Source organism: Danio rerio, chromosome 17 (assembly GCF_049306965.1).
Source record: "Danio rerio strain Tuebingen ecotype United States chromosome 17, GRCz12tu, whole genome shotgun sequence".
NCBI classification, from domain to species: domain Eukaryota; kingdom Metazoa; phylum Chordata; class Actinopteri; order Cypriniformes; family Danionidae; genus Danio; species Danio rerio.
Genome location: NC_133192.1, coordinates 44,359,277 through 44,377,202, shown reverse-complemented (window position 1 = coordinate 44,377,202; position 17,926 = coordinate 44,359,277). Strand labels below are relative to the sequence as shown.

The 17,926-nt window shown below is 38.0% G+C and overlaps 2 protein-coding genes across 2 annotated transcripts in view; one reads left to right on the top strand and one right to left on the bottom strand.

Moving 5' to 3' along the window:
- The window catches only part of rbks (ribokinase), an 82,607-nt gene that overhangs the window by 15,196 nt on the left and 49,485 nt on the right, over nt 1-17,926 (top strand). Inside the window, 4 exon segments of the mRNA NM_001002117.1 lie at nt 9,420-9,552; nt 10,115-10,178; nt 13,965-14,027; nt 16,771-16,935. Coding sequence (NP_001002117.1) covers nt 9,420-9,552; nt 10,115-10,178; nt 13,965-14,027; nt 16,771-16,935 — 425 coding nt within the window.
- Nucleotides 1,383-8,512, bottom strand: LOC101885155 (uncharacterized). Its single transcript, XM_021467516.3, has 2 exons — nt 8,425-8,512; nt 1,383-8,077 (listed from the first exon to the last, which is right to left on the bottom strand). The coding sequence occupies exon 2, from the start codon at nt 7,855-7,857 to the stop codon at nt 2,047-2,049; it is 5,811 nt and encodes a 1,936-aa protein (XP_021323191.1). The 5' UTR covers nt 7,858-8,077; nt 8,425-8,512; the 3' UTR covers nt 1,383-2,046.

Sequence of the window (17,926 nt, the reverse complement as noted above, 5' to 3'; positions counted from 1 at the left end):
TTCGAATGGTAGAGTCCGAATTTGGCATCAACAACATATGAATCCAGCCTGCCTTATATCAATGGTTCAGGCTGGTTGTGGTGATGTAATGGTGTGGGGGGGTATTTTCTTGACAGACTTTGAGTCCATTAGTACCAATTGAGCATTGTGTCAACACCACAGCCTACCTGAGTATTGTTGCTGACCATGTCTATTCCTTTATGACCCCAGTGTACCCATCTTCCAATGGCTACTTCCAGCAGAATAACATGCCATTTCATAAAGACTAGTTTCTTGAAAATGACAATAAGTTCACTGTACTCTAATGGCCTCAACAGTCACTAGAACTTAATCCAATAGAGAACCTTTAGATGTGATGGAACAGGAGATTCGCATCAGGGATGTGCAGCCGACAAATCTGCAGCAACTGCATGATGCTATCATTTCAATATCGACCAAAATCTCTGATGAATATTTCCAGTACCTTGTTGAATCTATGCCACGAAGGATTAAGGATCTGAAGGCAAAATAGGGTCAAACTCGGTACTTGAAATGTGTGACTAATAAAGTGGCCGGTTAGTGTAAAACCTGTAAGGTAACACTTTAAAATAACTATCCATTATAAGTAGTTTGTAGATCATAAATGACTAATAAATGACTTATAAATGAGTAGTTAAATAAAAGTTAATAGTTTGTTAATTATTTATAAATGTGCTTTAAAGATAGCCAACCGATAACTTATAAGCTGTTAGTTAATGAGTTATAAATGACTTGTTAACTTTATTGTAATGATTTATAACTATACCTAATAAATTAGAAATAGATCATAACCAAGCTGTTAGTAAACTATTTACTAAAGACTTGTTAAGTATCAGTTCATAGTTTATATATTTTAGTGGGGCGTTATTCTAAAGTTGAAACTATTCTTCATTTATTAACTGTTAGTAAATCAGGAATTGTTGCAACTTGAATAACATCCCAATAACATACTTTAGCTAATAACTAACACTTAACTTATATATAAAAGTGCCCAAACCTCGTAGGGTTGTATACTTCTGTTCTGCCATAAGATGGCTCAGTATGTGTGTTTTTATACATTAAACACAACATGCTCAACATTTCATCTGGAGTTTCTTTGGTAAAATACAGCACACAGAAAAGCCTGAGTTTAACAAGGTTAAGGTACAAAAAATGTATAGTTTAAATATCACATCAAATTTTTGAAGCTTAAAATTGTTCCATCCATTTGCTGTTCTACAAAGTTAAACTAGTATTAATAGATGGTAAACAAACTATGAACAACTGATTTGTAAAGTCTGTGTGCTGTCCTCGCTATATGTGCTGAATATAACTTTACAGCCAGATAAACTCTTCCTTGACATCAAAACTCTGAAGACGATAACTCCTTGTCCACAGGTTTATTGATATTCCAAAGAAAGGTAAAACTGAAATGCACAAAAGGCATAATCAACACTAAGCATGTTGTTGTTAAGATGTATACATTCGCAAAGAAGTACATAAATGAATGTCTTCAAGGCTTTATGTGTTTTCTCTTAAACACACATTCTCTTAAATGTAATATAATCATGTTAAACACACACACAATTCTTAAATCACTTTTTAACTATACTGAATTGCATGAACTTTCAATGAACTAGACAGAGATTACACTCACTATGTCCCTTAACCATAGTGAAGCAGACAGAAAATAATAGACTTCTAATAATAACTATATAAAAATGACCTAAAGCATCTGAAATAGTAGACATTGATTAAAACAGTCAATACATACCCACGATGCTAAAACAAACACAAGATGAATGCAAACGTCACAGAATTAACTCAGGATTGTCTGACTGTGCTGCTCTGTGCAACATGCTTGCTTACTTCCTCATCAGTGCTCACATGGTATGACTCTGTTCTGAAACCTAAGATTCTTAAAGGGGCCACGTCCTAATAATGAAAAACATACATATTCACTCCAGAACAGAAAATAAGTCTACCAAACATTGTGATAACAACACACTCCCCGCCTGATGTTAATAAACATCACTAGATAATTCTAAGTTATTCATCTACTTTAGACTCTGAGGAAAGAAGAAGCACTACCTCTGTAACAGGCCTAAGAAAAAGAGTGGAACCTCCTGGTTTAATGACCTTAACCTCAACCTGACGCACTTTCCCATCTTTGCTAGGGAATGATTGTGTTACCAGTCCAAGAGGCCATTCATTCCGTGGTACTTGGCTGTTCTTAAGGAGGACAACACTTCCTGTATTGACATTTGGATGAACGGACTGCCATTTCCTGCGTGGTTGTAGGGTTGGAAGGAATTGCTTACGCCATCTGTCCCAGAATGTGTTGGAAAGGTGTTGAACTTGCCGCCACTGGCACTTGTACAAGTCGGTAACTCCAAACTCGCCTGTAGGTGCAGCAACAGGGTTCACCTTTTGTGTTAGGAGAGCTGCTGGTGTGAGTATGAATGACTCATGGGGGTCTGTTGTCACAGGAACAAGAGGCCTGGCATTGATAATAGCTGTTACCTCTGCCATGAAGGTCACCAGCACCTCATGGGTAAGTTTGTCTTTCAACTGGAGAAACATGGAATCAAGAATTCTCCTTGCCAGACCAATCATTCTTTCCCATGATCCACCACAGTGGGAAGCATGCGGAGGATTAAAGGTCCATGTACAACCTTGATCTGACAGATACGTCTTTACAACTTTGCTGTCAATGTTTGAAGGTATCTGTAGCTCTTTACATGCACCTACAAAGTTTGTCCCACGATCGGAGCGAATATGTTTGACAGGTCCACGCACAGCAAGAAAACGTCTAAGAGCATTGATGAAACTGGATGTGTCGAGAGATTCAATAACTTCTATATGAACAGCTCTTATGCTCATGCATGTAAAAATTACGGCCCACCTCTTGCTGTATAGGAGACCACCTCTTGTCCGACGGGAGGAGACATTCCAAGGGCCAAACACATCCAGTCCAACGTTGGTAAAAGGAGGGTCTTCTGAGAGCCGTTCTGCTGGAAGGTTAGCCATTTTTTGGATGCTGAGTGGAGCTCTGAGCCGTCTGCAAGTTACGCATTGGTGTATGATGCTGCTCACCCTTCGTTTTCCACCAATTATCCAAAAACCAGCAGCACGGACCGCTCCTTCCGTAAAGTGACGACCTTGATGCTGAACACGCTCATGGTGATGTCTAATGATCAAAGTGGCAATGTGACTCTTGCCGGGAATTAACAAAGGAGTCTTCTCTCTCTGATTAAGACTTGAAAGGTGGAGACGTCCTCCGACCCTCAGAAGACCTTGCTGATCAATGAATGGATCCAAAGTATGGAGTGGACTGCTCTTTGGTATCCTCTCTTGCCGTTTAATGCATTCAATCTCATGACTGTAAGCCTCTTCTTGTACTGCTCGGAGGATGATGTTTATAGCTCTATCAGATTCTTCCATTGTGAATTCTTTGCAGTAGTGCCAGCCTTTGCAAGAACTGTTTTCCTTCTCTGTTGTTTTAAAATGATGAGCTATGTGGATAAGGCGAGTAATGGCACCAGTTAGTGAATTCCAAGAGGAGAATTTGGCAAACCGTTCAGAACCAAGCTGCTTGGTTAATGCTGTGGTGGTTAGTGTGGACACTAGAGGGCGCACATCAGGATCTGAACTTGGATTAACCAGATTGAAAGTGTTCTGAATATCTGTTCCTTGCGTGAGCAGAAAGTTGGGTCCACTTAACCAGTTGGTTTTTTGTAAGTGGGCTGCAGAAACAAAACGTGTTGCGTGGTCTGCTGGGTTTTGTTCAGTAGGAACATATCGCCACTGATCTGGACTAGAAGACCTTCGGATACGCTGAACGCGGTTACTCACATAAACATAAAAGCGCCTGGTCTCATTACAAATGTACCCAAGAACTACCTTACTGTCCGTGTAGTAGGTTACAGCGTCAAATTGCAAGTCCAGGTTTACTGAAATTAAGTCTGCCAACTCAACAGCAAGCACTGCCGCACAAAGTTCAAGTCTTGGCACTGTGTGCTCAGGGCGGGGGGCAAGTTTGGCTTTCCCCATTACAAACCCAATGTGATTCTTTCCTTCATCATCTGTGACTTTTAGATATGACACTGCAGCAATGGCTTTTATTGATGCATCCGCAAAAACACATAGTTCTCTTCTCATAGCTGTCGATGTCGAAATCTCAGTATAAACCCTGGGAATAGAAAAATTAGCCAGCTCTGACAAGGAAACTCTCCACAAGGTCCAAGCGTCCTCCATCTTTTGTGGCAATGGAGCATCCCAGTCACCGCTCACAGCAGTAAGTTCTCTCAGAATAGCTTTGCCTTGAATTGTGACCGGCGCTACAAACCCAAGGGGATCATAGAGTCTGTTAATAGTGGATAAGACACCTCGACGGGTGTAGGGTTTTACCTCATCACTGACACTAAATCGGAAGCAATCAGAATGGAGGTCCCAATTTAGACCAAGACTACGCTGCATTGGCAGCGTGTCTTCCTCAAAGTCTAGATCTTTCAGATCACATGCATGGTCTGTCGATGGAAAGGCTTCCATGACTTTTTTGCTGTTTGCTGCTATCTTATGTAGTCTCAGATTGGATTTAGACAAAACCTCTTGTGTCTTTTTTAACAAACTGATCGTAGCTTCTACTGTAGGCAAAGACTTGAGACCATCATCCACGTAGAAGTCACGCATCACAAATTGCTTGACCTCAGAGTCGACATGGAAATTGTCAATCTGAACAGACTTATGCAGACAATGTATAGCCACTGCAGGTGAGGGTTTGTTTCCAAAGACATGCACTCTCATGCGGTAATCTACAATGTCTTTGGAAGTGTCATTGTCTTGAAACCAAAGAAAACGAAGAAAATCTCTATCTTCCTCTCTTACCAAAAAACAATAGAACATCTGTTCTATGTCTGCAGTAAAGGCAATTGCTTCTTTTCTGAAGCGCATCATTACCCCTACCAGGGTGTTGTTTAAGTCAGGCCCGGTCAACAGCACATCATTCAGAGATATTGCATTGTGTTGTGCACTCGAATCAAAAACTACTCTGATCTGATTCACTTTCTTTGGATGGTACACTCCAAATGTTGGCAGGTACCATTGTTCTTCTTTCTCATCTAGAGGAGGCGCTAACTCGGCATGTCCATTTTTGAATATCTTTTCCATGAACTTGAGAAAGTGTTCTTTCATCATCGGCTTCCTTTCAAAGTTGTGCTTGAGTGATATAAGTCGTTTTAGGGCTTGTATTCTGTTGTTGGGAAGACGAGGACGAGGACTCTTAAAAGGTAATGGAGCTACCCAACTGTTATTTGAATCCTTCCGTAAACCTTCATCCATGATTTTCATGAAAGTTGCATCCTGAATTGAAGGAGCCACTTGATTGTCCTCTTTGGTTCTCTGAAACACATTGTCTCCTAGACAGTCAACATCACAGGTGAATTTAGCTTCCGGGTATGTTGGGCAGTGGTTAGCAATTTGAAAGTCTTTGCATGTTTCCTTAACATGGAAAACATTTGGACATGGTTTAAAGAGAGTTGGACGTTCTGGTTCTATAGTGTTTGTATGGAATGTGCTGATTGTCAGAGGTTTGTGGACATTCCCTAAACATACATTACCTACTATAACCCATCCCAGATCCAACTTCTGTGCATAAGGCAAATTGTGTGGGCCATTCACTTGTTTACGGACTTTATGGACCCGTATAACATCTCGACCTAAGAGAAGCATGATTGGGGCTTTTGGGTCTAGTTCTGGAATGAAGTGCGCCATAGACTTTAGGTGTGTGTGACTGCGAGCAACATCAGGGGTTGGGATCTCATCTCTATTATTAGGAATATCATTGCATTCTATCAAGCTTGGCAGTGAAATGCAAACAGTTCCATCTAGAGACTCTACTTCATAGCCACTGGCCCGTCTTCCTGCTGACTCCTTCACTCCTGCGCATGTTCTCAATATGTAAGGAGCACAAGGACTTTGGTCACTGAAAACTTCAAAAAACTGTGAACGAACCAGAGACCTGTTACTCTGTTCATCCAAGATTGCATATACTTTTACTGCTTTGTCTTTTTGGCCAGCTGGAAATACCTTTACAAGGCATACTTTTGAACACGATCGGTCTGTTTGATTTTCCCCACAGACTTCTGTGCATTTGCTGTCGACTTGAGATTGAGATAAGGGTTGCTCTCCCTCCCCGCCATGCTTTGTGGCAGGGTTTGACTCTTTCCAGGATGCATGTCCAGGGTGGAGTACCGTGTTGTGTCCTTCACTTTTGCATTCAGAGCATTGAACTTTAGTTTTACAGTTCTTTGCGATATGCGTTGTTGAAGAGCAGCATTTAAAGCATACATTATGCTCCCTCAAAAATGCCTTCCGAGCATCAGTAGACTTCTCTAAAAAGACACGACATTTGTTAAGAGGGTGTGGTCTTTTGTGGATGAGACACAGTTTGTCACAGTCATCAGATTGCTTATAAAGCCCGCCAGTATCAGCACAGTCTCCGTAAGATACTGCTGTCTTGTGTACAAAGATTTCGTGTTGTTTGCTGCTCTTCCAAGCTGCCTTCTCTACTTTAGGAGCTGTGTCTATGTAAGAGACAAAGCTGAAGCTCGGATCATTTCCAATATCTGCCTCCTGGCTAACAAAGTCTACAAAGTAAGCAAATGGAGGATATGGAACTTGATTGTGTCGCTTATAGGCTGCACCAACTGATGCCCACTTTTCTTGCAGACGAAATGGTAACTTCTGTATTATTGGATAGATGCCTCTTGCAGTGTCTAAGAGAACAAGACCAGGTAAGTCTCCTTCCGCCTTAGCAGACTGCAACTCCATTAGCAGATCACTCAATTTTGACAATTTTGAATAATCTCGATTGGCTATTTTAGGAAAGGCATCGATTCGTTTGAATAGAGCATGTTCTATTATTTCTGCTGAGCCATATGTTTGATCAAGTCTGTCCCATGCCATCGCCAGCCCAGCTTGTGGGTGATTAATATGTATTGCTCTTATCTGTTCCACTTGCTCGGCTGACTCTTTGCCTAACCACTTCAACAGGAGATCCATTTCTTCACTTGGAGTCAGATTTAAATCAAAAGTTGCATTTTGAAAAGATCGTTTCCAGGCTCTGTAATTCTGGGGTTTGTCGTTAAACTGTAGTAAGCCTGTTGAAACAAGCTCTCGACGAGCCAGATATCTTACAAAGTCGTTCATGTTTGAACTGCAATCATTTGAATTTTGAAACATGGGGTATTCAGAGTTCAGAGGATTAGACGTATTGATGCTATTTTGTGATCCGAATTGCTGCGAAGGAGTCGGATATTTGTTTGCAGGTAATGTTGCAGAGTGTTTTAAGGTGGTATCAGGTAGTTGAAAAGAGACACTGTTGTGTCGTAAAAGGAAAGGCTTGGCTTCAGGTTTTAGCTGTGAACCTGAAATACTGTAGCTTGTACTTGGTTCTATTTTTGCAGGAACATCACACAGTTGTAGATCCTTGTCTAGATTTTTGGTTTGGTCGATAACATATTGTTCTGTTCGCTGTGTGGTTTCCAAGGGAACAGAGTTCAAACTTAGCTTGCAACTGTGTTTTTCAGAATGCTCATCAATGGCAGCTTCAAGAGCCTCTGCTTCTGCAACAGCTGCAGCTACCTCTTTTTTCTGCTGCAGCATTTCCATAGATGCCTCAACTTTGGCTTTTTGTAGCTTTAAATTAACCTCTTCTTCAGCGAAAGTAAGTCGAGCTTTTGCTGCCTCTGCTCTTGCTCTTGCCTTAGCAGCTGCTGATCCAGTTGACGATGTATTGGATCGTGCTGAAGAACATGAAGCGCATGAGCGCGTCTTTAATGACGATGTTTCTGTTGTCATGGCTCCAGCAACACATCTGTTAATTGATTACTAGCTGGGTGTGACGATTATTTGCCTTTGTTTGCCACTTGCAGTTGTAAGGCCGTGGTTTTACTGTGCTGTCCTCGCTATATGTGCTGAATATAACTTTACAGCCAGATAAACTCTTCCTTGACATCAAAACTCTGAAGACGATAACTCCTTGTCCACAGGTTTATTGATATTCCAAAGAAAGGTAAAACTGAAATGCACAAAAGGCATAATCAACACTAAGCATGTTGTTGTTAAGATGTATACATTCGCAAAGAAGTACATAAATGAATGTCTTCAAGGCTTTATGTGTTTTCTCTTAAACACACATTCTCTTAAATGTAATATAATCATGTTAAACACACACACAATTCTTAAATCACTTTTTAACTATACTGAATTGCATGAACTTTCAATGAACTAGACAGAGATTACACTCACTATGTCCCTTAACCATAGTGAAGCAGACAGAAAATAATAGACTTCTAATAATAACTATATAAAAATGACCTAAAGCATCTGAAATAGTAGACATTGATTAAAACAGTCAATACATACCCACGATGCTAAAACAAACACAAGATGAATGCAAACGTCACAGAATTAACTCAGGATTGTCTGACTGTGCTGCTCTGTGCAACATGCTTGCTTACTTCCTCATCAGTGCTCACATGGTATGACTCTGTTCTGAAACCTAAGATTCTTAAAGGGGCCACGTCCTAATAATGAAAAACATACATATTCACTCCAGAACAGAAAATAAGTCTACCAAACATTGTGATAACAACACAGTCTGAGTTAATATATTAGTTAAGTGTTAGTTATTAGCTTATGTATGTTATTGGGACGTTATTCTAAAGTTGCAGCAATTGCTGATTTACTGTTTATAAATGAAGGATAGTTGCAACTAGAATAATTTCCCAATAACATATGTAAACTATTAACTGATACTTAACAAGTCTTTAGTAAATATTTTACTAAAGTACATTTTCATCTCTCTAACTATGGCAAAAAAACCAGAAAAATGTCAAGAGCAAAATCATTTTTTTTTTCAAAAATCCCCATTGTTGCTTTTATAATTGATATTAAATTCATGGAAAATGATATTTAAGCTTGAATAGTTTTAACATTATGCAAAGCAAAACAGCAACTTCTTTTCTGTTTATCTGAGGTCATAGAAAGTCAGCTTTTTAGTCAGTGATAGTCAGAGAAATGTTAGGATATTTGACATTTGGCTAAAAACGGGAACCCTGATATCATCATGGTAACACACATGGCACTGAAGTAATGCAATAAACATTATTATTAATATTAGATGTAACTGCTTGTAAAGCAAATATTAACGGTTTGCTTTACAAGCGTTGCATGGAAAAATATTAAATGGAAAACAAGCTTGACATTTTAAGGGTAGTTATTTAAGATATTTACTTATCTGTGTGTAGATTATAAATCTGTGTGATTATAAATCTGTTTTTCTTTAATATCTTCATGTAAATTTCCTACTTTCATTGTTTTTCCCTTGTAATTTTTTTTTCCCTACTTGTTTCTATCAGTCAGGCACCTCGATTCCCCAAGGCTGGAGAGACGATACATGGACACAGGTTCTTTATTGGCTTTGGTGGAAAAGGGGCCAATCAATGTGTCCAAGCTGCACGAATGGGGGCCAAAACTGCCATGGTGTGCAAGGTACCCAGAGCATCCTGAACTAAATCCCCTGAAGGACACACAAAGAGTTTAGCTTGACAACCAGCAAATCATGTTTTGCAGTATTTAACCGCACAAGATAACCTAACCCCGTAATAAAGCTCTTCATTTTGTCAGCGCAGAGACCCCAATCAATACTAAAGCGAATGCAGTGTGTAAAAATAGACATTTATGCTTTCAGAAACATTCAAAGAGAGATCACACTTCAAAGACAGGGGGCCAGGTAGTGAACGGTCTCCGCTGCTGGGGCTTAGGACCCCATCCTTGGCATGTCTTTACCAGTGTGGGATAAAAGAAGACCCAGTTGGGAAAAAAGGAACCCTTTGGCCCTCTAGCTCAACACTGAGCCTCTCATAAAGAGAAAGTATGAGAGAGGAGGGGAGAATAAAGTTGTATTCGTAGAGTGGAGGCGTTTGTTTGGGGATGCTATATCTGGAAGGCTTGGCCTGATATAGCAGTGGAGAACTTTGACAGGCCAGCAAGTTGCTGAAAAAAAAATCGTCTCAAGTTTTGCTTTTCATCTTCGGTTGCTTTTTGTCTTCAGGTTGGCAGAGACGTTTTTGGGAATGACTACATTCAAAACTTCAAAAATAATGGCATATCGACTGGTAATGGCCAAACGGCGCTTTAAAACTGTTTTACCTTTAAGGCTTTGTTTTGACAAAGATCAAACATGTCTGTCTGCCTGCCTGTCTGTCTGTCTGTCTATCTACAATGGGTAGCGGAAAGTATTCAGACCCCCTTAAATGTATCACTTTTTGTTATATTGTAGCCATTGCAGAATTGTTGACATTTTTTGTGGATTTATTAAAAAAGAAAAACTGAAATTTTACATGGTCCTAATTATTCAAACCCTTTGCTATGACACTCATCCTTGAGATGGTTTTACACCATAGATATTTACATTAGACATGCTTACCCTGTTGTTGTCTATTGGAAGGAATCCGTCAATAGAGCCGCCATGTTAGTACAGGGTAGCGCTCCTTTGAAATGAATGTGGGACCAAGCTGCATAGGAGAACTGTGGCCTTCCAGAGCCAAAGATACACACATACACACATATATGATCGGGAGTTTTCCAAAAGGTCAGTATGCAATTTTTTGTTTTTTGTTTTTATTAGGAAAATTATAATTTTACATCACTTTTCTACATTGATGGATAAGTGATCACAAATGAATTCCAGACGAAATTTTTGTGTTTGTTTGTATGGAAATGTGCTATCCACCCTCCCTGTTAAATTTTTATCTAATCCGTGTCCTGAAACACACCCCCTCTCCTGCTTTCACTTCTCACACTGACGGAGGGAGTGATTCGTTTGTAAATGAATCTCTGTTTTGAAGCACTCGTTCACTTAGTCAACAGTAATACAAGTTTCTAGCACCACAGCGTCTTGTTGTCATATTTCTTTTGCATTGTTTGCTGATTTTATTCAACAAAACTAGCATAAGCCAAGTATTTAGCGTGAGTTGGTGCTTCTTTGCCTTATGATGAATGGAGTGAATGTATTATCATCAATAACGTTACCTGTTTCAAAGTTCATAACATACAAAAACGTAAAAAACTAAATCTTACCAATGTAATGATCCGCCTTTGTGCTTTGTTTTCTTTGTTTGCTTGTTACTACACCCGTAGACAGCGCTGAAGTCCATGATCTTCACGTAGTAACACTGCCTTCACGAGTGCGGTTGAATGACATTTATCCTGGGAGCACTGTACAAATGTGGCGGCGCTATTGACGCAAACTCAGGGTGCGTATGCGATATCTAGTGTATATATCTATAGTTTTACACCTTCATTTAAGTCCAGCTGTGTTTGATCATACTGATTGGACTTGGTTAGAAAAGCCACACACCTGTCTATATACGATCTTACAGCTCACAATGCATGTCAGACCAAATAAGAATCATGAGCTTAAAGGAACTGCCTGAAGAGCTCAAAGACAGAATTGTGGCAAGGCACAGATATGTCCAATGTTACCAAACGTTTCTGCTGCACTTAAGGTTCCTAAGAGTACAGTGGCCTCCATAATCTTTAAATAAAAGACATTTAGGATGACCAGAACCCTTCCTAGAGCTGGCTGTCCGGGCAAACTGAGCTATCGGAAGAGTAGAGCCTTGATGAGAGTGGTAAAGAAGAACCCAAAGATGACTATGGGAGATGCAGTGGAGAAATGGGAGAAAGTTGTAGAAAGTCAACCATCACTGCAGCCCTCCACCAGTCGGGGCTTAATGGCAGAGTGGTCAGACACATGAAAGCCTGCATGGAGTTTGCAAAAAATCACCTGAAGGACTCCAAGATGGTGAGAGATAAGATTCTCTGGTCTGATGAGACCAACTTTTTTGCCTTAATTCTAAGTGGTATGTGTGGAGAAAACCAGGCTGAAACCAGGCATACAGTCCAAACGGTGAAGTATGGTGGTGGCAGCAACATGCTGTGTTTTTTTTTTTTAGCTGCAGGGACAGGATGACTGGTTGCAATAGAGCAGGGGTGTCCAAACTCGGTTTTGAAAGGCCGGTGTCCTGCACAGTTTAGCTTGGAAGCTTCTAATATACTGAGAAGAGCTTGATTAGCTGGTTCAGGTGTGTTTAATTGGGTTGGAACTAAAATATGCAAGACAACGGCCCTCCAGGACCGAGTTGAGACACCCCGGAATAGAGGGAAAGATAAATGCGACCAAGTACAAGGAGATCTTGGATTAAAAAGGATCTTCAGAGTGCTCAGGACCTCAGACTGGGCCAAATGGTTACCTTCCAACAAGACAATGACCCTAAGCACGCAGCTAAATTAACAAAGGAGTGGCTTCACAACAACTTCATGAGTGTTCTTGAATTGTCCAGCCAGAGCCCTGACCTAAACCCAATTGAGCATCTCTGAAGAGATCTAAAAAGGACAGTCCACCAATGTTTATCATTCAACCTGACAGATCTCGAGAGGATCTGAAAGGAGGAATGGCAGAGCATCCCCATATCCAGGTGTGAAAAACTTGTTGCATCTTTCCCAAAAAGACTCAAGGCTGTATTAGATAAAAAAGGGTGCTTCTACTAAATGCTAAGCAAATGGTCTGAATAATTAGGAGCATGTGATATTTCAGTTTTTCTTTTTTAATAAATCTGCAAAAATGTCAACAATTCTGTGTTTTTCTGTCAATGTAGGTGCTGTGTGTACATAAAGAGGGGAAAAGAACTTAAATAATTATTTGCAAATGGCTGCAATGTAACAGTCTGATTACTTTCCATACTCATTATATCTATCTACCTACAGTTGAAACCAGAAGTTTACATACACTCTAAAAAAGGAACATAACCATTTTTTAAAAAATGTCTGATGGGAAATCGTACTAAACGTTTACTATTTTAGGTTTGTTTGGATTACCTAAATGATGTACATTTGCTAAATGATGAGAGAATTGTTTTCTTTTAATAATTTTTTTTTATTAATTTCTAGACAGTAAATTGTTTACATACATTTCCTTGGTATTGTTTAGCTTTGCTTTCAAACTGTATAACTTTGGCCAAATGTTTTGGGTATCCTTCCACAAGCTTCTCACAATAGTTAGAAAATAGAATTTTGGCCCTTTCCTGCTGACAGAATTGGTGTAAATAAGTCAGATTTGTAGGCTGTTTTCTATAGGATTGAGTCAGGGCTTTGTGATGGCTACTCCAAAACAATCACTCTGTTAGGGTTAGTGTTAGGGTTAGTATGCTTAGGGTTATGGTCTGTTTGGTCTGTGCCTTTTTACACAGTGTATATATAAACTTCTGGTTTCGACTGTAAATGGCTAATAATTAGAGTTGTGGCAAACAATTGTAAGAAATATTTATTTTTCAGTGATTTTGAGATTTTCAAAATGCATCACTATTTTGAATTGATTCTGAGCTTAGTTTTTAACAGCAGATGAAGCTCTAGGCTTTATAAATGGCCATACTTTGCTTGCATCCAATTGCTAACAAATACAGTATGTCTTTAAGGTAAAATTATCATTAATAAATTTAGGAAAGGTTTAAGCAAATCTCAAGAGTGTTCATAGTGCATTTACATGATTCAGATAAACGCAGTGTTCGGTTAAAAAGTAGAGTGCATGTGCTGATAAAAACTAAACTCATAATAGATAATCATTGCATTTTGAAAACTGAAATCAAATAGGATTTTGTTTGTCACAGTTCTATTAATAATAATTAACAATTTAAATTAAGTAATTTTGACTGACCAGCATTCAAATGCTATGCAAATTACTGATCAAGTAGCTGATTATTTGGCAGATTTCAGTATAAATATTCTATACTGCCTCTGTTATAGTTTTATAAAAAACCTTAAAGATTTTAAATCAACATTCAGATATCTTCAATTCAGTTTTTTGACACAGCAATCAACTTAACCACTTCTCTCTCTTTTAGCCTATGTAGAGCAGACTGAAAAGGCCGCGACTGGAGCCGCCTCTATCATTGTAAATGACACAGGTAAAATGAAATTGGTCTGAGTACTGAGCCCTGCTGCATCTATGACTTTTAAAAGCCCCAAAAATAACATAAACAGCACTAAGTACTCTTCTGAATGAGGCGTTGATGAGTGAGAAGCTCTTTAACTGTGTCCACCTTGCCTACGCAGGGTAATTTTAGACCCAGTTTAATGTAGCAATAGGTGGACTTAAAGAAAGGTGACATAACCAGCCTGCCTCTGAATGTAAGGCCTGCTGTATAGTAAATGTCATGGTATAAGTGCTGAGCCTCGTGGAAGTCCAAAAGCACCACAGTGAGCTTTCCGGAAAGAGCTCTTATTGGTTTTATGATCACCATAATGTCCTTCTGGAACCTTATTGTTCCAGTGTGAATATAGCGATGTGACTTACAACAATTATCTTGCAAGCTAACAAAGATGTTGTAATGAGGAAAAATAACTGCTTAATGTTATAATGTGACTGTTATAATTATTTCTGAAGACTTAATTTTAGAGTTAAAAAGAGATTAAAGATTGTTTTTTTTATTTTTGACTGTTTTTGAGAAAGAGTCTTTTGTACGTGTGTCTCTTATATTGATGGCCATAATTAAAACTTAAAGGGCACCTATTTTACCTCTTTTACAAGATGTAAAATAAGACTTTGGTGTCTCCTGAATGTAAATGTAAACTTTCAGCTCAAAATACCCATCAGATTATTTATTATAAAATAAAATAATCTGCCCATTTTGGTGTCTAACTTCAGTGTGGCTGATTTTGTAGCCTGTGGCTTTAAATGCAAATGAGCTGCCTCTCATGCGTTATGTCAGATAAATAGCAGTCTGTGATAAAGACTGATGCAGATGACGCTGAAATAAGGTCATTAGTCAGAAATACCAAGTAAGTTTATTTGATGTATTTGTGGTGGAATTAATTCATGCCTTTCTGAAATGATGAGTCTCACACAAATTCCATTTGCAGTACACTCACACATATGTGCATTTACTGAGACTATGTGGCCGTGGTGATTATAGTGGTTAAGAATTGCATATCAATTATGCTCTCTTTATTACAAACATGCTCTGTTTTAAAAAAAACATTTTAAACTTAAAAAAATAATTATTGAGGTGCAGATGATCACAGAGAAGTGTAACATATATTTGAATCCCTTTTTTAGTTAAGCGGGTGTTGGATAGCAGGGGGGTGCCGTGGACGCAAGTTAAAAGCCGGGGCGGGAGTTGATTGTCACAGACGAAAGTGAAGAGGGTTGGGGAGTTGCAGAACAAAGTAAAGGTGAACAGCGGACGGTGGAGGAGGGCGGGTGAGGAGGGGGATCGGTAAAATAAAGTGCCATTAATGCCATTGCAAAAAAGAAAACAAAATCTTGACTAATTGATGTCTTTAGTGAAGTGTACAACACCGTTTCCTCATCCACAAAAGTAAAGGAGTAAAGTAAAGAGTAAAAGTAAAGCAAAGAGAAAGTAAAGAGGCTGAATGGAGGAGGCTCATTCTTTATCCTCGTGCAGATGGTCTGTTTAACTCGTCTGTTTTCTCGCTCGTGAAGCATTCAGTTACAAAGTCCGCCATGTAAATAGACTCTTAAAGGAAATGGGAGATAAGACTCTGATTGGTTTAACCACGGTTAGACCATGTGCTGGGGCGCAAACCTTAGTTTTCCATCCCTAAAATAGCAAAGGGGATTCAAACACGCTCTTAATGCTTTTGCGCCATGTGCTTTAGACTTTGCGCTTAGATCATTAAAATAGAGCCCAGTGACTTACATTTTTCTGCTGTGCGTTTGGATGTAACTTTAGAGCTTTACAGCTGTCCTTACACAAAATCACAACTTCAAAGAATTATAGAATAATGACTGTGAAATTGATTCATTTAATATATGATGGGAACATCCCAGAAAGAGTGTGGAAAAACTTGTCTGCAAACCTATTTTGGGCTAGTGTTTTACGACCTCGGACAATACAAAGTAGGACTCAAATCAAAATAGCATTTTAAGGATGTAGCTGTACCTATAATTTGTCAAAAGGGTGTAAAGTTTATATATAATTTCTGTTTGTTTTATTGGGATACAGTTAGCAAACTTCAGATTCAGTACACTCTTGTTTAGAATCAGATAATCATCTATTATATGCTGAGCTGTGTGGTGTTGTTGGTTTACACAGTAACCATATCAGACAATGCAGCTTAGCATGTGTTAAATACACCAGTGTCACTTTTTATATAGATGTTTGTTTGAATACATTTTACATTGATAATGGCAGGCTGCAATTTTTCTATGATTGTATACATGGGAGATGGCTCAGCATATTTTGTCAATATAAAGTGGAAACAGCTTCAAATACTAGTCATATTAGTCATACAGACATAACTCAGCAGAAGCTCAAGGCTCATTAGCATTTAAAGAGATATGACGCAAAAGAGCTCACTGTGGATTGAGGTGTTTTTGACTGGGTAAATCAAAGTAAGTCATAAACTTTTCATTAATACCCTAAATAATCATAACATCTTGTGTAAAATGGCCATCCAATGTCATCTTTAAAAAGTTTGTATCTTTGTTTAAAATAATGACACATTAATCCTATACATTTAAAGTGTGCCTTAATTGCTGTATTATAAATTCTTATCGCATGGTATCTTATTTATTTTGAATAGGAATGCAGGAAATGTGGATTTGGTATTAAATTTCAGTTGAATTTATGTCTCCTTAAAGGTGTATATGCATTTTGTGGTAATTCTAATGTATTATATTGACAGGGGAAAATGCCATAGTGATTGTTGCTGGTGCTAATTTGCTCCTGGGGCAAGAGGAGCTACAACGGGCACAGTCTGCAATAATAAACGCCAAGGTGCTCGTTTGCCAGCTTGAAATCAGCCCTGATGCATCGCTACAGGCCCTAAAAATGGCTAGAGAGAACCATGGTCAGTCACTCACCCTTTTCATTTGCGCTTTCTCCAAGATCTTTTTGGTTAAGCCAATATATAATTATACATTATATACTGTAGTGCTTTACACATTGCACATTTTTCTTGAAGAGGTTAATGTGTACATTAAAATCTTTATCAGTGTCTGATATACTTGGTTACAAAGTGATCAGCAATTACTGTAATGAATTATTTTATCAAAAAGTTTGGAATTAGTTTTTGTTTTTTTGGTTAATTTAATAATATTTACTTTATAACTTTGCATTAAATACAAATATATAAACAAATTCAACCTTTCTCACACAAATCAATTCAGAAAAATATGTATTTTCTTAGAATAATTACATTTTTACATTTGTCTGACAATTGCACATAATTAAGAATCAAACTATTGAATCAGAAATAAATGACAATATTATAATATGTATGAAATATAATATAATATAATATAATATAATATAATATAATATAATATAATATAATATAATATAATATAATATAATATAATATAATATAATATAATAAAGTCTATGTGTGTTTCCCAGTGCTGAGTTGCGGCTGGAAGGGCATCTGCTGCGTGAAAACATATGCTGCAAACGTTGGTGGTTTATTCTATTGTGGTGACCTTTGATTAAAAAAAGGACTAAACTAAAAACAGAATGAATGCATAATATAATATAATATAATATAATATAATATAATATAATATAATATAATATAATATAATATAATACAATATAATACAATATAATACAATATAATATAATATTTTTATAATAATAATATAATATAATGTAATAAATATATTTTTTACAATTTCTGAAGCATTCATATCTTTAATAAATCTAAAATTACATGTTTGACTAATTATATTAATTAAAAGTTGAATTTCTGTTGAGATCTTCATGCTATATGTAATATAGTTGACATTTTACTGAAATATTCTACTGTATACAGTACTGTATATGCTGTAAACAGCACTTGTGTA